Raw genomic sequence first — 25926 nt, 5'->3', positions numbered from 1 at the left:
ACTTTAGTCTATGCACCAGTCTTGGTTTCTAAAAGACAGACCAAAACAGATTTGATTTGGGGTTTTAAGGTTAAACAAGAGTCTAGTTGAACCGTAGGTCATAGGTCATGCACTTCCATTGAGAATAAAAGATCAGAACCATTACTTTGCAAACCAAGCAACACGACTTGGGGGGGGGGGGGGGGTGCAGAATGGCTCACTCAAAGGACTTTGCTCTTCTGAACATTTAAGGCCAATTTATTTCAGTGCATCCGGCTATCCACCACTTGAATATAGTTGGTAAGTAAGTTCTGTGAGGTGAATACACAACTGTCAACAAGAAAGAATACCTGGATATCAGATGGTTATTACTGCACCCAAGGGCTGTAGGTAAACAAACACCACAGATGAAAGGGTGGACTCTTGCGGCCCCCAGAAATAAGAATTTCCAAGAGGAATTAGATTCACAAACTCTTGCTTGTGATTTTATAGGAAAGACCTAAATCAGCTCAGGATATGCTCCCCAACTTCCTGAAAATACAATCTGTCTAGAATAGTGTTTCTCAACTCTCTTCCTGGAGGCACACTTAACCTGTTTGGTTTTCAGGATTGTCACAATGAATATGTATGAGTTAGATCTGCATACCCTGGGCCTTCAATGTATGCAAATCTATCTCATGCATATTCATTATGGATATCCTGAAAACCCAATTGGTTAGGTGTGCCTCTAGGAGAGTTTGGGAAACACTAGTCTAGAAGTATGGAGTAGTTTAAGATGGGAACCCTAGCAGAAATATTGTGAAGCACCATCATTATCTAACTCATATAATAATGTGTGTAAGGAAACTGTTTTGGTGCTGTGATCAAATCATTTAACTGTACCAAGGTGTACATTTTCAAGATTTTCTGTAAAGTAGGCAAGTTAGAAATTTAGCTAGCCAGATCTAGAACTAGCATGAAGGGCTTTTTTTTTTTTTTTTTTTTTTTTAAACAGGAAGACCCAGCGATGCTTTAAGGAGATCAGGGAACATTGCTTCATTGAAAGACTTTAGTCCTCTCTTCAGTTCCCGCCACCCCATGCTCTCTCTCTCTCTTCCTTCCTTCCCAGATTCAGTCTGCCTCACCTCTGATCCCCAGTACTGTCTTTCCTCCATCCAAAATCTGTTCCTCTCCTCTGATCCACCAGCACCAAACCTCTACCACTCTGTTTTCTCTCCCCCAGAACATCTCTTTGCAGTGCACACAAAGTACACATGAAATCACTTCCTTGCGTACTTTTACGCTTACAACGCCCAGGGTAATTTTCAAGAAGCTCTTCCACATAAAAATGTTTTTGAAAACTACCCTGTTTGTATAATGCTTTCTTACATTGGGTCTCCTAATAGAGAAACATAAAAACATAGAAATGTCAGCAGAAAAGGACCAAATGGCCCATCCAGTCTGCCCAGCAAGCTCACAGTAGCATCTGCCATGCAGGTTTCCTCCATGCTTAACAGATTCCCAGTCCATAAAAGTTAGGCCCTTGTTGGTTGCTGTTTGAATCCCGTTCCCCATTACCTCTTGCTTTTGAAACAGAGAACAATGTTGAGTTGTATCAAAAGTATCAGGCTTAAGGGCAGAATTTCAAAGGGTTACGCACGTAACCCCCGAAAAAATGCCCCTGCGTGCGCCGAGCCTATCTTGCATGGGCTCGGCAGCGCGCGCAAGCCCCGGGACACACGTATGTCCCGGGGCTTTCCAAAATGGGCAGCCTGGGGGAGTGATGGCGGTCCGGGGGCAATGTTGAGTGCTCTGGCACAGCAGCCTGTGCCGGAGCATGGCGCAAGTTATGTCTGCCTCGGGCAGGCGTAAATTTTGGAGCAAAGATGGGGGGGGGGCCGGAAAAAAAGTTCCCTCCAAGGCCGCTCCGAAATTGGATGGGGGGAAAGGGAAAGCCATCGGGGCTCCCCTCGGGCTCAGCATGCGCAAGGTGCATGTGTGCACCCCCTTGCGCTCGCCGAGCCCGGATTTTATAACATCACAAAAAAAAAAAAAATCAAATTTATATGACAGGATCTTCCCCTGGTGAATCCATGCTGCTTCGGGTCCAGCAATCCTCCTGAGTGTAAATAGTTCTCTATCCTCTCCTTTAGCAGAGTCTCCATTAATTTTCCAACCACTGATGTGAGTAACTGGCCTGTAGTTTCCAGCCTTCTCTTTGCTACCAGTTTTGTGAAGCGGGACCACCACCGCTCTTCTCTAATCCTGCAGCACCACTCCCTTTTCCAGGGATCTATTGAACAAGTCCTTTTGCGGACCCATCAGAACATTTCTGAGCTCTCTCAGTATCCTGGGGTGAATCTCATCTGGCCCCATGGCTTGTCCGTTTTCAGTTTGTCTAGCATCTCCCATACATTCTCTTCTGTAAACGGAATTTCATCTACTCCATCTCCATCTATGGTCTTGTTAATCAGCAATGGTCCTCCTCCAGGGTCTTCTTTAGTGAATACTGAAATATTTATTTAATATTTCCACCATTGTTTCCATTTACACATTGCTCCTTCTCACCTTTCAATTTCACTATATATCAGACCTCCTTTCTTTCACTGATATATCAGAAAAATGTTTTGTCTCTTCACTTACTTCTTTGGTCATCCTTTCTTCCACCTGACCTATTCCTTTCCTTATTTCTTTCATCGTCTCCCTCAGTTTTAACAGATATTCTTCCCTATGTTCCTTTTTTGGGGGATCATTTATACTTCAACACTATTCTTTTTGCCTTTATTTTTTCAGACACCTCCTGTTGTGGTACCGGTCGCGCTCTTCGCGACCGGCCCCTTACCTTGTTCCTGCTCCGGTTCGGGGGGGACAGCAAGGCCCGCGATTCCGCCGCTGCGGCCTAGCCCGCGGCGCTCCCACAAGGGAGACGCCGTCGGGAGATACAGGCCCCGCCTCTAGGGCGCGCGCGCAGAGGGAGTTCTTTTGAAGGGCCTCTGGCGCGAAGAGCCGGACCCACCCCCAAAGTGACATCAGACGCCGAGGGGGATTTAAACTCGGTGTCTGACTCCCTTCATTGCCTTGCAACGCGGTTGCTCTTTGAGTTTCTAGTTGCAGTTCCTGCCAGCCTGTCCCGGTGATCCAGTACCTGCCTTCCTGCCAGCCTGTCCCGGTGATCCAGTTCCTGCCTGCCTGTCCCGGTGATCCAGTTCCTGCCTTCCTGCCTGCCTGTCCCGGTGATCCAGATCCCTGCTCATCTGTTCCTGCGTTCCTGATTCTGCCTGTCTTGACTCCGGTCCACCACACCGCCTCTGACTCCTGCTGCCTGTCCTGACTCCGGTTTGTTTCTTCGCATCTGACTTCTGCTGCCTGTCCTGACTCCGGTCCGCCTCACCGTTTCTGACTTCTGCTGCCTGTCCTGACTCCGGTCCGCCTCACCGTTTCTGACTTCTGCTGCCTGTCCTGACTCCGGTCCGCCTCTTCGCCTCTGTCTCCTGTGGCCTGTTCTGATCCTGGTCCGCTTCTGGTCTCCATCCATGCCAGCCGTTCTCCTAAGTCCCAGCGGTCCGGGTCCCTACCGGCTCCTCCTGGGGGGACCGCGGGCTTCCAGGGCGAAGCCACCTAAGTCCTAGAGACGCGGGCTCCAACAGCTCCTCTGGGGGGGGGGGTCACGGGTTTCCAGGTGAAGACTCTGCTTCGGCAGCGTGTGTTTGCCTCCCGACCGTCCTTCTTCGTCGGTCGGCCCAAGGATCCACTTCCGGACCACAACACCTCCTTAGATAACCAGATAGGTTTCTTTTTCCTCCTACTCATTTACTTTTCTAACATATAGATTTGTTGCCTTTGTAATAGCTCCTTTTAACTTGGCCCACTGTTGTTCCATCTCACCCATTTTGTCCCAGTCTTTCAGTTCTTCCTCCAAGTACGTCTCCATTTTGACGAAGTCCGTATTTTTGAAATTCATATCTCGGGTCTTTGTGTGACTCCTCTGTATCCTATTCGCAAAATCAAACCACACCGTCTGATGATCACTGGTGCTCAGGTGAGCCCCTACCTGAACATTAGAGAATTATCACCATTAGTGAGCACCAGAGCGAGTATTACACCCCACCTTGCGGGTTCTATTACCATTTGTTTGACCAAAGCTCCTTGAAGAGCATTCACTATCTCTCTACTTCTCGTAGATTCTGTAGAAGTGATACTCCAGTACACATTTGGGAGATTAAAATCTCCAACAAGCAACACCGCCTTCTTTCGCATCTTTTGAATGTCTTCAATGAGTTCTCGGTCCAATTCTTCCATTTGAGTAGATGGCCTATAGATCACACCAGTAAAAAAATGGGAGCACCATCTTTTTTTTTTTTTTAGGATGGTCAACAGTGCTTCTTCTCTATCCCATGTTCCTTGCAATTCAGTTGCTTGGATAGTGTTTTTGACATAAAGAGCTACTCCTCCCCGTTTTCTGTCCTCTCTGTCGTTTCTTATCAAGTTAAAGCCTGGGATGGATCTATCCCAATCATGGGAATCAGTGAACCAGGTTTCTGTAACAGCAACAATGTCCAAGTCTGCCTCCACCATTAGGGCCTGCAGGTCTGGAATTTTGTTGCCCAAACTATGAGCATTTGTGATCATAGCTTTCCAGCTGCTCTTTGTACTCACCTTTTCTGCTTTATTGAACTGATTGATTCTGTTACTTTCCCTTTGCTCTTCCAATTTTGCTTGGGGGTGACATGCCAAATTCACTGGCCACCTCCTGCCACCCTCGCTCCCTAGTTTAAATGCCTGATAATGTATGATCTGAATTTTTTTTTGGCTTTTCCTTTTTCCTTGCAGCCTTTGAAGGTTATTAATTATAGTGCAGAGTTCTTATAAGTTGTACTGGATTAAATGAATATTTGTAGGCTGCGATATCTTTCATTTGATAAACAAAAAATATGTATATGAGCTTTGGAGACCACCATATAAAAACACACACAGGAAACTTATACAGCATGCTAATAAACACCTCTTTTCATAATTGGCAGCACATTACTGTTCAGCTAACATTAGCTGGAATGAGGCTGTCAGTCTAGCTTTGTGCTGCTCCTGATTTAGGATTCTGTTAAATGCTGAGCAGTTCAGGGGTGAAGAAAACTATGGAGGTCATTTACTAATTATTTTTCCTCACAGACACCGGATGAGAGAAAACCTTTGGTAAATAGGCCCCTATGTTTGAGACTGGCCTCTCTTCAGAAATCTAAGTGGCTGGGTATGAATAAATACAGTTGAAGTCATTACACAAATCAGAATGTTTTAAAATTATTACAGTACAAAGATTTTACACAATGTTTTATTGCTCCAAAGGGCATCAAAATAACCATTTTTGCACATTTTGTTTGTACGCAAATAACATTCCTTGTAGATTATTGCATTTCATCAACTTAACCAAAGTAGTGAAGTCACAACAAATTTTCTGAAACTTACAAATATATATTCTTGCATCTGTTTTATTTTGCATGTGTATTTTCATATTATCCATGATATAATTCTATGTAAATAGGACATATAATCCTGAAGTAACTGCAGAAATGCAAGTTTGCTTACCTGTAAACAAGGTTCTCTATAGACAGCAGGATGAATTAGCCATTACATATAGGTGACATCATCTGACAGCACCAACATGGACCCAGCTCTTAAGAGTTCAGAAAATGTTTGAGCATGAGTGGGAGCTCCTGTGCGCTCACTACCTCATGAGTTCTTTAGTCTCTTCCAGAGTTTAAGCTTTAGCAAGATAACTCACTCTCCAGTGAAGAGGATGGGTTATAAGAATGGCTTATTTCTCCTGTTGTCTATAGAGAATCCCTTTTTTGGGTAAGCAAACTTGCTTTCTCCATCAACAAACAGACATGAATTAGCCATTATGCATAGGGAGTCCTGAGCTGAGGGTTGTAAAGTGGATGTGCTTACTAAAGATAACCTCACCCCACCACGTGAACAGCTAAACACAGAACTACATGTCCAAAGTTATTGTCTAATCGGGACATACTGTGTCCAGATAGTAGTGGGATGTGAAGGTGTGCACAGATGACCAAATAGCAGCTTTGCAAACTTATTCAATGGAACTGGCCCTGAGATGAACTACTGAAGTTGCCATGGCTCTCACTTGATGAGCTTAGACAGAGTCTGTAATCTGGAAACCAGCCAGCACCTAACAGTGCGCTATACAGTCCACTAGCTAATTGGACAGAGTTCATTTGTCAACTGCCTTTCCCAAACTATGGGGATCAAAGGACATAGTTGAGATTTTTGATGGCGAGGTTAAGTCAGGGCTCTTTTACAGTCCAGGGAGTAAAGAGCTCCTTCTCTTTTGTGCACACATGTCTTAGATAGATCGTAGGTAGCGCAATAGCCTGATTAATGTGAAAATCAGATACCACTTTCAGAAGGAACTTGGGATGAGTTCACAGAACAGTGAATATGAAACCAGGAGCTTGTATTTTGCTTACTCTTAGTGCCAAAGTGACAGGCCATGAAAAACACTTTCCAAGTGAGAAATGTCCACTAAGTCAAGTGGTTTCATAAATTGATCAAGGACCACACTGAGGTCCCGAGGCACTGGAGGTTTACTGACCAGAGGTTTGGAATGCCACAGTCATAAGAACATAAGACTTGCCATACTGGGTCAGACCAAAGGTCCATCAAGCCCAGTATTCCTGTTTCCAACAGTGGCCAATCCAACTCACAAGTACCTGGCATGAACCCAAGAGGTAGATAGATTCCAAGCTATTTATCTCAAGAATAAGCAGTGGATTTCTGCAACTCTACCTTAATAATGGTTAATTGACTTTTCCTCCAGGAACTTGTCAAACATTTTTTTACACACAGCTACACTAATAGTATTCACCACATCCTCTGACAATGAATTCCAGAGCTTCCAGTTCTTTCATCAACTTTGATACCAAACGGTTGAAAGAGATCCCAGCCCCTTTCACCTGCTGGTAATACTTCATGAAGAGGTGCTAAGAGCTCAGGTTAAGAATAGAACAGATACTGAAGCAAGTCCCTCGGGCCACAGGAGAAGGGCTCCAGCTGGCTGGTTGTACACCAAGTAGAGAACCTCTTCTATTTGAAACCATAGAGCTTATGACTGAAGATTTCCAAGAAGAAATTAGAACATTCTCAACCTCCTTGGGAAGGAAGAAACTACTGTGCATTCAGTATGAACACTATGAGGGCCAGTGATGGTAGGTTTGGATTGCAGAGCCTGCCTCTATCTTGTGCAATGAGAACTGAAAAATTCTCATTCGAACCAAAGACTGAACTTTCAAATGAGATATAGATACCACCATATAGTGAGCCAGTCAGGTTCGCTATATGATGATGATCCTCACCTTGTCCCAAAGGACCATCAGAACAGTCCTGGTAAAGGAGAATTGATCATTTGTAACACGTGTTCTCTTAGATAGCAGGGTATCAGTCCTCACACATGCACTCACACTTTGAGAAACCAACTCCACAAGGAAATAGGCGAATTTTGAGAGGATTGAAATCCTGCTATAACCAACTCTTTCTATGGATGTCAGTCCTCATATGTGGGGAATCCTTAGCTACAGACTGCCCTGAATGAAAAAGGGGGGAAAACTCAAAACTGTCAACAGGCAAATTGTTTTTGGTGCTAACAAGCCATTTTGTAGTTTCTGTCTTTTTTTAGGGGCTGCCTTGAACAAAAACAAGCAGTTCTAGAATGGATGGAGTTGGGTTGTATATCTCAAAAAAGATCCTTTAGGACTGACTGGCCAAATCTACTGTCATGTTGGGAATCCCTGTTCAAGCAATGTGATGTGAATGTGTGGAAAGAACTCCATGTTTAGCTTTGTAGATCTCCTCCACTAAGACTGATCTTAGATGAACTATTGACATTACCACAGCTCTTACAATATAAACCCTGAGATGGCTCACCAGATTCAGGCCCACATGAGGGTATCAGAAGGAAAGGCGACCTGATATCTGACAACCAATTTGATAGTGCATTTGGCAAAAGCAATCCCAGGTTGTTGAGTGTCAAAAGAAACAACAAAGTTTTGTGATCTTTCTATGGGCTTCAGTCAATTCCAAGTAGAAAGCCAAAGTTCTCTTGCAGCCCAAATGTGTAGCACTTGTTCATCTTTGTAGATATGCAGCCTGAGAAAAGATGCTGGAAGGAAGATTGACTGGTTAAGGTGAAAGTCAAATACTAACTTCGGCAGAACCACCCTATTGTGAAAAAAAAAACTTGGTATAAGGTGGATAAGTCACTAGGGCCAGGAACTCTCTAATTTTGCAGGCTGAAGTGACCACCACAAAAAATATGATCTTCCAGGAAAGGTATTTCAACCCAGAAGAGTCTATAGGCTAAAAGAGAGCCTTCATCTTCTGAATCGATACCATGTTTAGGTCCCATGACAAAGCAGGAGATTTGATAAAAGACTTCAAATTAAGAAAGCCTCACATGACTTAGACAACCAAAGGCTGTACAGAGATGAGTCAACCCTTCTACATAGTGGTGGTAAGCGCCAATTGTACGAAAGTGAATTCTGTGTTAGTCTTAAGACCTGACTGAAAGATGTAGAAAGTAATTAAGCAGTTTTTGTATAGACTAGGAAAAAGGATCTAGGACCTTTCCCTCACAATGAAAAGCAAATCTCCTCTACTTTGACCTATAACACTTTATTATGGAAGCCAGAAGAACATGACACACATCCTCAGAAAGATTCAGGGGTTGTAGAGCTACGCTCTCAACATCCAGGTTGTGAGGGCTAGCACCCGATCTGGAGTGATGAGAGCTGGGGGAATTCTCCAGCCTGACAAGCTCTGATGGACATCTATTACGGAGTGGAAACCAAATCTGTCTCAACCAAAAGTGAACTATGAGAATCATAGTTCCCTGGTCTCTTCTAAGCTTCAACAAGGTCTTCACAATGAGAGGAACTGAAGGATACATGTACAGTAGACCCTGGCTCCAATTCAGGGTAAAGGCATCTGAGGCTAGCGTGCCTTAAGTTTGCTTTCTGAAGCAGAAAACCATGGCCTGTTTCTGGTTTGCTAGCCTTCTCCAATCCAGGAACCATTTACAGGATTCAACAAGAACATTCCCCTTGCCTGTCAAATATGTGACTCTGAGGACTATTCCCTGAGAAATGGTCTAGACCCATACCTGGACAATCTACTGCCACATGAGATATAATCATGTTCCTTCCTCCTTGTTGATGTAAACATCGCCTCTTGATTATCTGTCTGGACAAGGATAACTGTTGGGCAACGATCTTGAAAGCCTTCAGAGCATACCATATTTCTCTTAGCTCTAAGAAGTTTATTTGATGAAGAAATTCCCAAGTCAATGAAAGGCCCTCTATGTGGGTTCCCCACCCCAGGCTGGAGGCATATATGGTTAGGACAATTTAACTGGAGGAATTTAGAAGAGTACATACTTGGGAAGATTGTAACAGACCAGCCACCAGGGTAAAATTATTTGAATACTGTCCAAAAGATCATTCATGCCCTGATCCCACTACGATCTGAGGGTCCGTTGGGCTCTTCTATATGAAGATGTGCCAAGGGAGAAACAGACTCTTGACGTCACAAGACCCAACAATCTTGACATGTCCCATGCTTATGCCTGCTTACCAGTTTCTATCCTCTCCACTGCAGACATCAATGTGGTAATTCTCTCCTGTGGAAGGAAGGCTCTTGCCTGACTCATGATTAGCAGTGCTCCTATAGATTCCAACTGAGATGATAGGTTCAAGTGGGTCGTGGTAGTTGATGATGAACCCTAGTAACCATACCACCATCTGCTCTTGACCAGCCAATTGTCCAGGTAGGAGAACGCTTGCATTTCAATTAGCATAGATACGCTGCCACCATTGCAAGACATTTTGCAAACACAGACGAGACTGGCGTCAAGCTGAAGGGCAGTACACAATATTAGAGGTGGTGATCCCCTTCTACGAATCTGAGTTTTCTGTATTTCTCTGTAGATATAAGCATCCTTTAAATCTAGATGGCATAGCCAGTCCCCTTTTTCTAGAAAGAGAATCAGGGTGTCTAGGAAAACCATATTTATGTCTAGGATGGGACAGTGTCTCTAGATATTTTTGGGATCAGGAAATACTTAAGAGTAAAATCCCTGTCCTTTTTCCCCCTGGTTAAATGGACTAGACTGCATTGGCCTTTAGTAGGAGGAGAGCTTCATTTTGCAGCAGGTCCTGATTCTGAGTACCAATAAAGTGAGTGTTGGTGGGCAATTTGAAGGGATGTTTAATAAGTGAAATCTGTACCCTTTTTATATTATGCTGAGGACCCAAGTGTTTGAAGTTATACTGGGCCAACAGTTTAGCCTGCTTCCAATAGGAAGGTCTTCTGGCATAGGTACTAGGATCTTGGCTATGCTCTTTATGACCCAATCAAAACCTCATCCCAGGTCTTGGCTAGGGTAGTGGTTGCTGTTTTGTGGTCCTCTGCTGCCAAGGGTGGGCACAAGGACCCTACTTTTGACAGAACCAAAGGGGGAGGAGTAAAACATCTCCTCAGCTGATAGAAATGCCTACTTGGTGCCCTACTGGGTTACTAATTGAAGAGGACAGGACTACTGGCATGGCAGTGGAAAGTTCTGAAGTGTTCCACAATGGTCTTCAATTTGAGCCACTGCTTCTTTGACCTTATCTCCAAAGTGATTCTTTCCATTGAAAGATACTTCTGAGACCCAGAGCCAGGCAAATCTGCAGGTACCAACACCCACTGCAGCTACTCTTAATGCTGTCTCAAAACAAAAGGTTTTCCACACTCCTTGCCTTTAATCCATCAGTATTTTGAAGTTGTCATGCTGCTTCTGAAGAATCTATTCTGCCACTTCTTTCAGAATGTCCCACATACTAGCTCATGAAGAGCTAATAAAATGCCATGCGGGCACTGAGCAAAATCCCCTGAAAATCTTTCAATCCAAGTGAGTCGAAGGTACAAGAATCTTTCCCTGGGGCAAAGAAGAATGGGTTCTGAACATCTTGGCTTTCTGGCGATTAGCTTCAACTATCAGTGAGGCAGCTGCTGTTTCTTGAATTTTGGATCCTTCTGGACATGATATATAACATCTGCTTTTTTATTTACTGGAGCCACAGGTGGGGGGGAGGGGAGGGAACTCTCCTACTTCCTCATCTGTACCTCCTAAAGGATTTCATGGACTGTAACTGCCATTATATCCTTGGGGGCTGGGGGTGGAGGGGCTCCACAAAGTGAAAGATGGCTGAAATCTTTGTTCTGGGCTCTTCCTCCTTCTGCATCTGCCATTCTCTGGATCAAGATGGAAAAAGAAATGTCCTCAGGCAGAGCCCTTCTTCTTTCTGGTGGAGAAGACGTATTGGGAGACCTGTTGATCCCTCCTGATCAGAGGAAGTCCACAGATTCATAGCCATGACCCCGGGAACAAAGCCTATGCCTAACTGGTACGTTGGGTTCATGGACCTGGATCTTACCGGCTAGCAGATAAGGTCATCCAGTGGAAGCTTTTCTGTTGGACTCTAGACCCCGTCAAGCTCCTGCATCTAGGGAAATTTTCCTCTCCCAATGGGCTAGAAATCACCATTGGTGTGGTGGTACCCAATATCAATTTTTCTTTGGAAACCAGTATCTATGCTGTTCCACCAGTGGCTGGACATCCTCCTACAAGGACATTAATGCTGTCTATGCTGAAGTACTGATACTCTGCATCTTTTGGTCCAAGGCCTCCTGGATTTTCCTATCTAGCTTCTCTTCAAAGATTGCAACTGCCAACACAGCCTAGCAGGCAGGAGAGGAAGCCACATCTTCCTGGCATACCAGAGGTGCATCGGTGGCTGCCACCTGAACTCTGGAGACTGATGAAATTCCCAGGACTGAACAGAGAATGAGCTCTCTTAATCACAGGAACTGCTGAATCCCCCAAAGTGATGGCCCCAGCTCCCAGAATTGTGCATCGACAAACTGATGTTGATGCTTCTTGGCCTTCACACAATGCACGTCAGAGCTTCTCAAAGCGGAACCAAAAAGGTTGAACCCTTTGCTCTCTTTAGGAGAGATAGGACAAACAGTCCATCCCTCGCCACTCCATCCTTCCTGGCACTCAACATTGAAGGGGCCTGATGCCCTCCTGATGTCAATGCATCACTAGTGATCAAATGCAGCTCTTAGGCCCTTCTATATTGATGTCTCTGATGCCAATATCAATGAGCCAGACTTTTGCATCCCAAACTGCTTTTTCATGTGATCAAGCCAAGATTGATGCCTCCTAGATGTCAGAATCATGCAGAGGAGACACTCCCGGAAGTTGAAGTCAGTTCCCAGGCAAATGGCATATCCATCATGGGGATGTGTGATAGACAATCTCTCACATATGGGGCCCTTGATAAAACCACTCGCTTTCTTCTCTGGGAAAGGCATCAGACAAATAATAAGTGCAGCAAAATCAAATGATTTGTTGACAAATACCTGTGACCAGTGTCACCTCGATACACCAATGCCAGTGTACCACACATCCACCAAAAAAAATAATGAAAACATAAAACAAGATTGACAAACTTACCTAGGTGACTACAGTGGAAAACTGAGACTGCAGAGCCCTGCAAAAAGATGAATCCTGCCTTCTCAGGAAGCCAAAAGTTTGCCTAACAGCAGGAGAGAAAAAACTGTGATCCATGGATTCCATGGAAAAGATGAGACTGAAGGAACCCATGGTGGCAGTACAACATGCCAGCACATGCCCAGTAGGACATGCTTAAAGTTCTAGAAACTTTGAAATCAAATTTCTATGCCAGGCACCATTAGATGATGACCTTTTTACAAAGCCGAGTTGCTTACCTGTAACAGGTGTTCTCACAGGACAGCAGGACAGCATGTCACCCATCCTCACATATGGGTGACATCACAGGATGGAGCCCAATCACGGAACACTTTTGTCAAAGTTTCTAGAACTTTGACTGGCACCTACTGGGCATGCCCAGCAATGCACTGACCCTGCATCCAGCAGGGGTCCCCCTTCAGTCTCATCTTATAGTAAAAAGTACGTGCGAAAAATAAAATAAGAAAACGTAAGTGAACCCGACTCCGCAGGGTGGCGGGCGGGTTTCGTGAAGACTAACATCCTGCTGTCCTGTGAGAACACCTGTTACAGGTAAGCAACTCTGCTTTCTCACAGGACAAGCAGGATGGTAGTCCTCACATATGTGTGAGCACCGAGCTGAGGATGCCCGAGCAAAGCACCAAATGCACCCAAAGACATGCAACAGGCACAACAACAGGGGTGGAAATTTGGTTAGGAAGGCATCCTGAACCCTGAACGGGTCGGAGGAAGGATGTTGGGAAGTTAAACTGAAAACAAGTTGCGTAGAATAGACTGTCCAAAGATGGAATCCTGTGTGCCAGCCTTATCCAAGGAGTAATGAGCTGCGAAGGTATGGAGAGAATTCCAGGTAGCAGCCTTACAAATATCAGCAAGCGGCACCGAAAGGAGGTGCTCTACTGATGTCGCCATGGCCCTGACAGAGTGTGCCTTTACACGATCTCGCAGCGGAATGCCTGCTTGCTGGTAGCAAAAAGAAATGCAGTCTGCTAACCAGGAAGAGAGGGTCTGCTTTCCCACAGGATTTCCCAATTTGATGGTATCGAAAGAGACAAACAATTGAGTGGATTTTCTGTGGGCCAACGTGCGGTCTAGATCGAAGGCTAGGGCACGTTTGCAATCCAAGGAATGCAGAGCCTGTTCTCCTGGGTTTGAATGGGGTCTGGGAAAAAAGGTAGGTAGGATAATGGATTGATTAATATGGAATTCCGACACTACCTTTGGTAAAAATTTAGGGTGAGTGCGGAGCGCTACCCTATCATGCAGAATTTTAGTTTAAGGTGGGTAGGTAACTAATGCCTGCAATTCACTAACTCTTGCGAGTGGACGTGATAGCGAGAAGGAAAACTACTTTCCATGAGAGATAACAAGGCTCACAGGAGTGGAGAGGCTCAAATGGAGGTTTCATGAGCCGCCCCAAAACCACATTGAGGTCCCAAGCAGGGGTTGGAGGGCGAAGTGGAGGTTTCAAGTGGAACAAACCTCTCATAAAGCGTGTTACTAGAGGTTGTGTTGAAATAGGAACATTCCCCACGCCTTTATGAAACGCAGCTACCGTGCTGACATGCACCCTGATGGAGGAAGTTTTCAGGCCTGCCTCCGACAGGTGCTAGAGATAGTCCAGAAACTTTGCTGTGGAACAAGTGAAGGGGTCTAAGGACACAGAATTGCACCATATTGTAAACCTCTTCCATTTAGAATGGTAAGACCTTCTCGTGGAAGGCTTTCGTGAAGCTACCAGGACTCGGGACACAGACTCTGAAAGGGAAGAGGTTGGAGTATTAACCTTTCAACATCTAGGCAGTCAGAGATAGGGCCTGGAGGTTGGGGTGGCGCAGGCATCCGTTGTTCTGAATTATCAGATGCGGATCCTTCCCCAGAGGAATGTGACGGCATACTGATTAAGTCCTGGAAGATTGGAAACCACACCCGACGCGGCCAGTGAGGGGCTATCAGAATCATTATGCCCTTGTCCTTTTGTAACTTCATGAGAGTCTTCGATATTAGTGGAACTGGAGGGTATGCATAGAGGAGATGGCTGGCCCACGAGAGGGCGAAAGAGTCCCTTGGTTGCGAGTGGTGGCTGCGAGTTAGAGAGCAGAAGTTTTCTACTTTGCGATTGTGGACTGATGAAAATAGGTCTATGTGAGGGTAACCCCAACGTTGGAATATTGTGTCCGCTACCGTGGGGTTGAGACCACTCGTGCGGAAGAAACGTGCGGCTCAACTTGTCTGCCAATACATTGTCCACGCCCGGCAAGTAGGTGGCTATGAGGCACATCGAGTGGGAAAGGGCCCACGCCCATATCTGTGCAGCTTCCAGACACAGAAGGTAGGAGCCCGTTTCCCCTTGCTTGTTGATTTGCCACCTGATTGTCAGTTTGAATCAGGATGGCCTTGTTTGAAAGGCAATCCTGAAAAGCCCCAAGGGCATATCTGATTGCCCAAAGCTCCAGGAAATTTATCTGGTGTTCGGCTTCCTCTGGAGACCAGGTTCTCTGAGTCTGTAGGTTGCCAACATGAGCACCCCACCCTAGGTTGGAGGCGTCTGTTGACAAGGTGATTTGAGGATCTATAGCCTGAAATGGAAGGCCTTGAAGTAAATTGGAATGTTGCATCCACCAGGCCAGCGATAGTTGGAGCTGTGGGGTAACGTGAACAATGCTGGACATTGGTTGACAAGCCTGAACCCACTGGGATTTTAAGGTCCACTGCATAACTCATGGTTAGGCGGGCCATTGGAGTGACATGCACCGCAGACGCCATGTGGCCTAGCAGTATGAGAAAGTGACAAGCAGTTGAGGATATTAGAGTCTGTAAATGGTGTGCCAGAGAGGCTAGGGTGAAAGCCTGATCCTGAGGGAGGAAGGCTTTTGCCTGTATGGTGTTCAGGTTGGCCCCTATAAAGGATAGGGTTTGGGAGGGAACTATCTTGGATTTGGGATAGTTGATTAGAAACCCTAGGGAGATCAGGGTATGGAGAGTAAGACGCAAGGACGCTAATGCAGCTGGTTGAGTTGGAGCCCTTATCAATCAATCGTCGAGATAAGGGTAGACATGGACACCTTGACTCCTGAGAAAGGCTGCGACCACTACGAGGCACTTGGTGAATACTCGTGGAGCAGACGCTAGGCTGAATGGTAGTACACGGTACTGAGAGTGACGAGGGCCGACCAAGAATCTTAGGAACTTGTGATGAGATGGAATAATTGAGATGTGTATGTATGCGTCCTGGAGATCTAGAGAGCATAGCCAATCTTCTTTTTGTAGAAGAGGAAGTAGTGAACCCAAGGTTACCAGCTTGAACTTCTCTCTTTGTAGATACTTGTTTAGGGCGCGAATGTCCAGAATTGGACGAAACCCACCTGACTTTTTTGGGATGAAGAAATACCGGGAATAGAACCCATGCCCCTGTTGGGAGAGGGGCACTGGTTCTATTGCCCGTGACTGGAAGAGGGTTGACACCTCCTGTTCCAGAAGGAGAACGTGATCGGATGATCCCCACGTCAGTCGAGGTGGGGAGTTCGCCGGTACAGTCAGGAAGTTGAGGTGGTAACCCTGAGTGACTACCGCAAGTACCCACTGATCGGTTGTGACTGTGTGCCAGGTGCTGGTGAAGTGGCACAAACGACTGCCGACAGGTACCGATGGAAGAGGAGGTTGGCCTATGCTCTCTAGGAAGGAGTCAAAACCCTGACGCTGGTCCTGGCTGAGGAGCAGGTTGGGCCTTCTGAGGCCGGGACTGCCTGGACTGGCCCTGATAAGGCTTGGAAGGGTGACCTCGGGAAGCCGGAGGATAATAACTTCTTGGTTTGTAGGCCGGTCGTTTAGAGTCTCATCTGAATGTCCTCTTGGATGTGGACGAGAACTCAGCAGGCACTGAAGAAGGTTGACGCAGCGTTTCATGGTGGTCCTAGAGCTGCGCCACAGTCTCCTGAATTTTATCTCTGAAGAGATTATCTCCAGCACATGGCAGGTCAGCCAACCTGTCCTGTACCTCTGGTCTAAGGTAGGAGGATTTCAAGCAGGCCCACCTTCTTGCACTAATCCCCGCTGCGGACACTCTAGAGGCAGTGTCAAATATGTCGTACGCAGCATGGACCTCATGCATACCAGCATCCAGGCCTTTCTGAGCAAGAGCATTAAGGTCATCCTGGAACTGGTCAGGTAAAGATTCAGAAAAATCCTGTATCTTTTTAAACAGGTTTCTGTTATATTGGGTCATGTACAACTGGTAGGAAGCAATGCAAGATATAAGCATTGAGCCATGAAAAACCCATCTGCCAAAAGCATCTAGGGATTTTTGTTCTTTTCCTGGAGGTATGGAGGAATGAGGTTTGGAACATCATGCCTTTTTCTGGGCTGATTCCACAGCCACAGAGTGATGATCCAGTTGTGATCTTTGAAACCCAGGAGCTGACTGCACAAGATAGGTGGCATCTGTCTTATGGTTGACAGGTGGAACTGATCCTGGATGCTCCCAATTCCTCTTTAGCAGGTCAATTAGGATTTCATGAATGGGAATTGACATGATTTCCTTAGGAGCATCAAGAAACTGGAGTACTTCCAGCATCTTGTGTCTTAAATCTTCTTCTGTCTGAAGCTGAAATGGAACTGTTTGATGAAGTTAATAAAGGACAGATGCTCTGGAGAATGCCTTCTCTCTTCAGGAGGAGAGGGCTCTGAAGGCAGATCATCTGTATCCTGGGAAGAATCATCAGTCCAAGGATCATAAGGTTAATCACCAGCTCCTTGAGGATCTTCAGAAGGGAGAAAAGGCATTAATCCCAAAGGACCAGGCCTAGGCACCGATGGTATCAGAGGTGACACCAATGGAGGCACCGACTGCATTGATGGTGGCACCGATGGAACCGGCGACATCGATGGATGAGTCAGTGGCAGAATTCCAAACAGCGGTATGGGTAACGGTGTTTCTTCGTCTTCTGATGATAGAGGTATCGGCATCGAAGGAAGAGGACATACTGGTGTTTTCGGTTCCATCGGTGGAAGGGCACTGAGCAACGCATCCAATCTACCCAGTAGCAGTGTGAGCGCCATGGGAATTGGATCGGTGACCGGCTCAGGCACCGGTATCGGCATCAATGGAGGCTGGAAGCCCTGCACTGCTTTACTGATGGCCTCTTGGATCATCCAATCCAATTTCTCGCGGAAGCCTGGGGCGGGGAACCCCGGTACCGGAGTAGGAAGCAGCACTGGCGTAGCTGGAGGGTCCATCGGTGAAAGTGGAATCGCGGCTCCCTGCACCGATGAAGGTGGAGAACGCCTCGGTGACCCGGTCGCAGAGGTGGTTCTCTGGATGGCATTTCTTCGTCGGTGGCTCTATCGATGCCGATGCCAAGGTCTTGCCTGGTTCGGCGGACTGAGCCTTCCGATGCCAGTGTCGTCGCTTTTCACGATGTTCTCCTTGGTCCTTCTCCTGAGGTGATGAGGAAGACGTCGACACCTTTGGAGTAGTTGATGCCGGTCAGGCCGTACACCGGTGACCCGCTGCTGGCAAGAGGTCGAGGGCACCAGCTCAGACGAAGTCGAAGCGGTCAATGGAGTCGGGAGTTTTGAATGAAAAAGAAACTCCATCTTCTCCAAACGAGCTTTACGGCACTTCGGCGTCATTTGGGCACATTTGGTGCAAGTTAGGGTATCGTGATCGCACCCCAAACACAATACACAAACTCTATGCGGGTCTGTGATGGACATTGTCCGAGGACAATCGGGGCACCAACGAAAACCGACGCCATGGCTTCGACAAAAATTTAGCTGCGGTGCGGTCGATGGCCAGTAGGCCCCGAAGGAAAATCTCGATGGGAATCAATCGCAACAAGGGTAAAAACCTTACCTTTCGACCGCAGAGTACAGATATTTATTTATTTATTTATTTATTTATTATTTTTATTATACCGAGTTTCATGATATTTATTTATTATTTTTATTATACCGAGTTTCAGATATAGATAGGGGGACCCCTATGGAGTAGAATTTTTTGAATATTTTTGAAGAAGTTCCGTAAGGAAAATTCCTGTCAGGAATCTCAAGAGAGCTCTTTAACCTGCGTGGCTACTGCTGCGCAGAAAAAAAAGAGACTGAAGGGGGACCCCTGCTGGATGCAGGGTCAGTGCATTGCTGGGCATGCTCAGTAGGTGCCAGTCAAATTTCTAGAAACTTTGACAAAAGTGTTCCGTGATTGGGCTCTATCTTGTCATGTCACCCATATGTGAGGACTACCATCCTGCTTGTCCTGTGAGAAATGCATCCAACTCCTTTAAGTCTTTTCCATGCAGCATGTTAGAGTGATCATGAGTGTGCTTAGAATGTTTCAATGCTGACTCCACAAACACAATGCCCAAAAATATTCCTATTCCAGTGTCTCAAAAATTGTCAACCACACATCAAACTAAAGAAAGCCACTGGTATATATTTATCAACCAATTCAAATTTGTCGAACCGCAAGAACATTACTTGATCAATAATTAATTTGTATGCTACAATTTGAGTTTGTATGCTTGAACATTCTCAAGTAGATCTGAGGTCCTACAAATTAATTATTGATCAAGTAATGTTCTTGCGGTTCGACAAATTTGAATTGGTTGATAAATATATACCAGTGGCTTTCTTTAGTTTGATGTGTGGTTGTCAATGCTGACTCCACCACTTCTGAGTGATCTGGAAGCTGGATGACTCCAAACCCCTATGTCTGTTTCTGCCACATCCTCCTCTGGAGTTCCTGAACAAGCTTGTGAACTGGGATAACTGTGGAATCCACTGCAGGTTGAAGAAACTGAAGAGGACAGAAGACATCTGTTCTCTGATCCTTTTCCTTTCTGACACTGATGAATAGTATCTTTACCAGCTTATCCAAGAACTTGGAGTAGCAGAAGTCCTCCAGGGGAGAACCATGCTGAGGCAAATCTGGTAGGAAATCTGAAGGAATACCTGTAGAAAACTCCTCCTTCAACGAGGAAACACTAAGCCACAATCCTGAAGAGGTCAAGGGTGACTGAAGAGGAGACTTCCATTGGTCTGAGAGGGAAAAGTCTGACAAATTAAGAATGAATAGAGTTTGCTTCATCCCCATCTGATTCATCAGGGGACTTCCAAGGATGAAGACGATACACCACCTCATGATGGGGACTTACTCCCAAATCTAGAAGCTCTTGAGAAAAGGTCTGCACCAGAGTGGAATTTAAAGCAGACCTGTTGTTTGGGAAAATTTCCTCCATCGTGGACAGGAGAGTTTCTAATTTCCCACAGGACCTAAGGAAGCAAAGACATTTTTGACTAGTTCTGACAGCTGGGCCATCATGGCTGAGGGACAATCTGTGATGGAGTTGGAAGAGAGACATCCTCTTCAAAGACCCAAATCAATTCATCATCAATAAGAGCTGTCTTTATATCTGTGAAAAGATTCTGCACCATACCAGCAATGGTAGCAGCTGGCTCAGTGGTGCTTTGTGACAATGGCATCAACACTTTCCTAACAGTGCCATGGTCTAAAGACAGTACCAGATGCACCTCTTGCTGCACCCTAGTTTTAGCAGTGGGACTCCTGGGCTTATGTACAGAAGGGCTCCACCCTGATACTATACACAATGCGTTGATGTGATGAGTTGGTCAACTGCACCTTAAAATAGAAACTCCGCATCAAGAACATTGATGGCACCCTGGTCAGTCCCGGATCCTAATAAAACAAATGATTTGGCATCATGGGGATGTTTTGCCCCATGAAGGATAATAGGACCTACACTGATAGCCCTATCTCCCACCTCGGTGTCCCCTGTGCCAGCACTGCTGAATTACTCTTTGGATCCAAGGGAGACAGCTCCAAAGGGAGACCCTCATGTCATTTGGACATTCTTCTCTGTGCCTCATCTGGTGTCATAGGCTTCCATGCCATGTTCAACCCCTCATGACAGATCTGGACATGGGCACTGGGGGTGGGGGTGGGGGAATTCCTATGCTTGTGGGATGAGGAAGATTCCCATCTCAGCTTCCTGTGCCAAAAGTCTGACAACACCTCGCTCCTAAACTAGGAGCAGCTCTGCTGCCAACCTAGCAAGGCTTGGGGCTCTTACCCACTGGTGCCTTCCTTAGGGCCTCCATCTTTCAGGCACGGTGCCTGGCTGAGGCAGCAGTAATATATGGTGTGTATATCTGTGATGGACATCCAGTGCCCACAGATACAGGCTTCTTGCCTTGGACTTTTCCAAACTCATCTTGAATTCTTCTTTCCTTTTTTATTTATTTTTTTAAAGAACTTAAAAATTCTGTTTGAGGGGCAGTCAAGGCAGCAGCAAAAAATAAAGAAGCAACAAAGCAGCAAATTTTTTTTTTTTTTTTTAAAGAGGGACATGTATGTGCAATAGCATGGACAAATATTGTGGGGATCACAAGGCAGCACATGCATGGGAATCCTGGCGCATGCTGAGTAAAGGTTTACTGAGCTCAGAGCAGTGTTCATGTCTGCGCCGGATGATATCACCCACTTATAAGGGCCAATTCATTCCTGCTTGTCTATGGAGAATTACAGCAACTTTTATCAGACTTTTTCTTTTTGAATTGCACATAAACTAATCAAACTTTCTATAGCAAAATATTATGAGGTGAAACCACAGCTGCTTCTGAGGTCTTCTCTTCCTTACACTTACCAACTTGATTTAATTTGATAGATTTTTGGTGTGGTATTTCTCATTATTTCACTTCACAACCCCATTTTTTGTGTTAATGATTGAAAACATTATGAGACCCATTCAACATATTTCCATGAGCACGCATATCAGCTACAGTCATCATAAATGGATAGCCTAATGTACCTACTTGACAGTTTCTGGTGATTACTGCAAAGTTGTGACTTGTGGGGCACCTTGACTCAGATACAGTCATTTAACATCTCAATCAATCATGAGCTAGAACAGCTGGTAAATCTGTTTACATTTTATTTGGGCATGCATACTACAGAAGTATGCATTAGCTATATATCTACATATTTGTACAGGCACATACCACACAGTGCCAGGATGTTCACTGGAATGCAACCAACAGTAGGAACAAGAAAGGCCCTACACCTCTGAACTTATTGAGAGATTAGTATTTTTCAAAATACTACTTCAAGATTATCAGTTTCCTTTAATATATGCATGACATATACTTACAGTCCTATATCTATATCTCCTTTTCATGATGCATTCTCATGAGGCATATGGATGCCAACTGATGGGGGTTGGCACCCTCTCATCATGATTCTGATGGAAAGGGAAAGTAAAGCACCAGCTATATCTAATGGGTGGGACTTGTCAGGGAGAATGCCAGAAGATGGTGGCCCTCATGAAATGACTGTAGACTCCTCCTTACACCAGCTGTACCAAAGCAATGGAATTGGGCAGAGGGAATGCCAGAAGATGTGACCCTCCTGAGTTGACCACAAGATCCACCTTGAAGCTCAATCGTCAGGATAAGATTTTGTCACGTGGTCATAAGTCAACAGTGGCAAGTTACCCCTTATGTATTGTGTGATTAAGAGAAAATTGTTGAAATTCCCATGCAAAGCCATAAAAGGAAAAGATGAGTAAAAACATATGTCCTATTTAAATCTTCTATCTATCTGGACAAACAGATGTGCTTCACTACTGCAAAACCCAAATTCTGCCATAGGGTAAAAACTCTAGAACAGTAGTTTCTAAAACCTGTGCTGGGGGATCCCCAGCTAGTCAGGTTTTCAGGATATCTGTAATGAAAATGTATATGATAAATTTGAATACACTACTTTATTTGAATGCAAATTTATCTCATGCATATTCATTGTGGATATCCTGAAAAGCTGACTGGATGAGGGCCTCTGAGGACAGGGTTTGGGAACTACTGCTCTAGGAAGTTCTTGGTAATATTACATAACATAGGAACATACATATTGTTCATACAGAAAGCAATCCTAACATCTGCTGTATTCCAAGGGGAGATCAGTGACCTACAAAGGGTGACCATATAGTTCCATGTTCAAGGGGACAATCTGAGCCAGTCCTGGCTTTACCCCCATTGTATTAATGGAGATATAGTGCTGCTTTTCTTAGGGAATACAATAGGAAAATCAGAACTACATTTCTCTGCATGCAAAGGGGCATAACTTGTGTCTCTGGACTTGAAGTTATATGGTCACTAAAAACAGGAACTTTTCATTTTTACCCTCCATCTTCCTCACACACATTTCATGACTAGGCTCTTAACCAGGAACAACAAGGTGATGAGAAAATATTTCTTTCCAAGACCATACTTAGCGGCAATAATATTATTTACACAAAAGGGTTCTGAGGACAGTGTTCTGGCTTAGCATATCATGCAGCAGTGCTTGGCAGTTCTTGTGCCACTCACTGTCCAGTAACAATGGACAGGGAACCTGTTTCACGTGTTCAAGAGCCGCACTGAACTGAATTAGCTTTTTAAAAGTCATCTGTACATTAAAAGCATCCTATATTCAAGCAAGGTTTACAAAAGAAAAAAACTATGCCTTTACAAATCATTTTTCAAAGAAAAAAAAATCTGATAAATAGCGACCAAAATTCTGTGCAACCTGAGTGAGAGCTCCAGTCATCCATAGGTTTTATTCTATTCTATCCCCACATAGGCATCACCTACAACTTGTTTGTTTACCCTTATGTCTTGCATAAGGAACACTGTTAGTGAGGGGACCCAAAGCTGGATACTATGCACCTGCTTTGGGCTCCCAGCAGCTTCTGCAGAACAGAGTGGACCCTGTGTGATTCAGTGTACCATGCACAGTGAAGGCAGGGATTTGTCAAGCAAGCCTGGACCAAAAATAAGCAGCTTTGTCATCTCTGCTATGCCACAGTGAATCTGCTGGCAGCCACTAAGACTGTAAAATAACTGTGCGATGTTAAACCCCAGGGACCAAAGGGAATTAGGGTACACCTGTGATCAGGCACATGCAAAAGCTCTGCATGAGGAAGCCCTAAAAAAACCAGCCGCAGTCAGGGAAGCTTTTCCTTCCCACTAACTCATTACCTATTCCTTTTCAATCTATTCAATTTTAAGAAGGAAGCCGAAGAGGACCACATGCTGTGTAGCAAAGTGCATATTTCTGTAATGTTATTCAGCATCCTAGCACACGTGTCACAGGTTTTGGCACTTGGGTTTTCCACGTTTCAGCACGTCTCCTGTGTTATTTTTTTTCTTCCCAGACCTTCGTGTATGTATGAAGGGAAGCTAAATAGCAATGTGAGAAAATACTTTTTCCACAGAGAGGGCAGGGACACTTGGAAAAGACTTTCAGCAGAGGTTACAGGAGCCAAAACAGTGGCAGAATTCAAGCATGCGTGCAATGGGCACAGAAGGAGCTTAGTGGTGGGGGAAGAAAGGGAGACCACCAGGGAGAGTAGGATCTGCAGCGGGTACAAATGGGCAGATTGGGCGGGCCCAGTCATCAATTTCTGCTGACATCTCCTATGTTGGTTCTGTGTCTGGTGCTGGAAACATCCTGGCCTTTTTTGACCAGACAGCCATGTTTTTTGCTTTCTGGCAATTTTGCTAATAGTATATAAAATCCCGATTGCCTCTTTAAAGATGCACAGAGTACAAACACTGCAAAAGAACAGTAGTCTTATCAATTAAAAAAGTACATCCAAGCGATTTTTTTTTTTTTTAAAGAATATAGAATGTTCCATAAATTTTGATTTATTTTACCATGATTTTTCCCCAAGACTGCAGTATCAAAACCACAGTTTGTCGATAAGCGTGATTGGACAAGCTAGGTAGACTGTGTTCTGCCAGGCTTTAGGTAAAAGGCGATAGCTGCCTTACTGCACTTTACCGCTGGAGATGCAGCTAGAACAGTCTTTCATAAAAGAGTAGATAGGCCTGCGAACTGAGCACCCTTGACTCCGGCACTGTCTGCACATGGGTGTCGCTCACATATACCCACTGACCAGCTGATGTGGCCACAGTGTCCCTGAAACCTGCAACAAAAGCACAGAGAGATTTTACAATTGCTATTACGTACCTACACACAATTCCTTTCACATAGGCTGGTGCAAAACTCTGAGAAATCTCCTCCTTTGTAAAATCTTGCCTCTCTTTTAGGATGCTGAAGTCACTCAAGCAGCTAATGGAGTAAAGAGGAAGTTTGTTTTTGTTTTTTTTTATAATCAAGCATTGGCTATGCGTTGAAATGCTGTGCCTAGTGTAATTGTCTCTTATATAAACAAAAACTGATTCGATATGATGTATATTCAGACAATGAACTCACTATAACACCATATACATAAGCTGAAAAGTAATGTATTTCAATCGTGTGGACACCTCATAAATTTACGTGGGCTTATCACTGAATGCCTCAAGTTAAGGTTGTGCAGCGTTTTAAAAGCTGCTATGCACGTCTATTAACATTGCTTAGACTGTGCCCTTAATGTATAATCATTGATGACCACACTGTCTTTTTGTTTTTGAATTTTCACTCGTATGTGTTTTGCAGAAGAAACCGGACTCTTATCTGAGCATTGCTTGAACAGTATTTGACAACACCGACCCAACCAGACACGTGTTTCGTGGGCTTCATCAGGGGTGGAAAACATATGCGGTGTCTATAATACAAAAAACAAGACATTATACTTATCTTTCTGATAAACTTGAAAAACAGTCCAAGACTTATGCAAGCTGACATACGTTCTGTCTCTGTCTTTCTGCATGCACTGCTACTCGGTTTCAGCTTTAAACTAGCAGCGACTCGCCATGACTCTTAACTGTCTTTTTAAACTAAATCGGAAGTACAGGGCTAGCCATTCGGTTCTGGGGGAGTGGCTACAACTGCCAATCAATTTCTAAATTAAAGAAGTCCATTCAACACTGTCGTTTAGTCCTTCTGGTGCTTCAGTGGCCAGAGTAAAGATCTACCACTGTTCACGATAATTGAGTTGATAACCGAGATCGCCGCCGATCATCCCTGGTTATTTGTTCCAATACTGTCCATTTAAGCTCTTCAAAAGAATGACCCATTTGCAGGCAGTGATTCACAATGGGAGCTTCCACATTACTGGTGTTGATACGGCTTCTGTGTTCACGTAGGCAGATTTTAATCGCCCTACTGGTGCGACCAACATACAGAAGTGAACAAGGACACATTATCAAATAAACAACTTGAGCTGATTCACATGTGGTATCGTTGTTTTTCTTGTAGGTGCGTCCTGTAATAGGGTGACTCCATTTGTTCCCTTCAAGTGTGGTGTTGCACATATCACATTTTCTGCATTGTTTGTGTGTCCCATTAAACTGTGTCGGATTACTCAGCGTGAGGGAAGCCCGCACTACATGATCACGGATGTTCTTACTTCTCTGATATGCTATTA

At 44.9% G+C, this 25926-nt stretch overlaps 1 protein-coding gene across 1 annotated transcript in view; it reads right to left on the bottom strand.

Moving 5' to 3' along the window:
- Positions 1 to 19201: 19201 nt before the first annotated feature.
- The window catches only part of USP45 (ubiquitin specific peptidase 45), a 204974-nt gene continuing 198249 nt past the window's right edge, over positions 19202 to 25926 (bottom strand). Inside the window, exon 18 of the mRNA XM_029595369.1 lies at positions 19202 to 24540. Within this exon, the coding sequence (XP_029451229.1) occupies positions 24410 to 24540 (131 nt within the window). The 3' untranslated portion in view covers positions 19202 to 24409. The remainder of the gene's footprint in view (positions 24541 to 25926) is intronic.

The sequence above is a fragment of the Rhinatrema bivittatum genome, chromosome 3 (assembly GCF_901001135.1).
Source record: "Rhinatrema bivittatum chromosome 3, aRhiBiv1.1, whole genome shotgun sequence".
NCBI lineage: Eukaryota > Metazoa > Chordata > Amphibia > Gymnophiona > Rhinatrematidae > Rhinatrema > Rhinatrema bivittatum.
The sequence above is the reverse complement of the archived record's forward strand: the minus strand, read 5'-3'. Positions and strand labels throughout refer to the sequence as shown.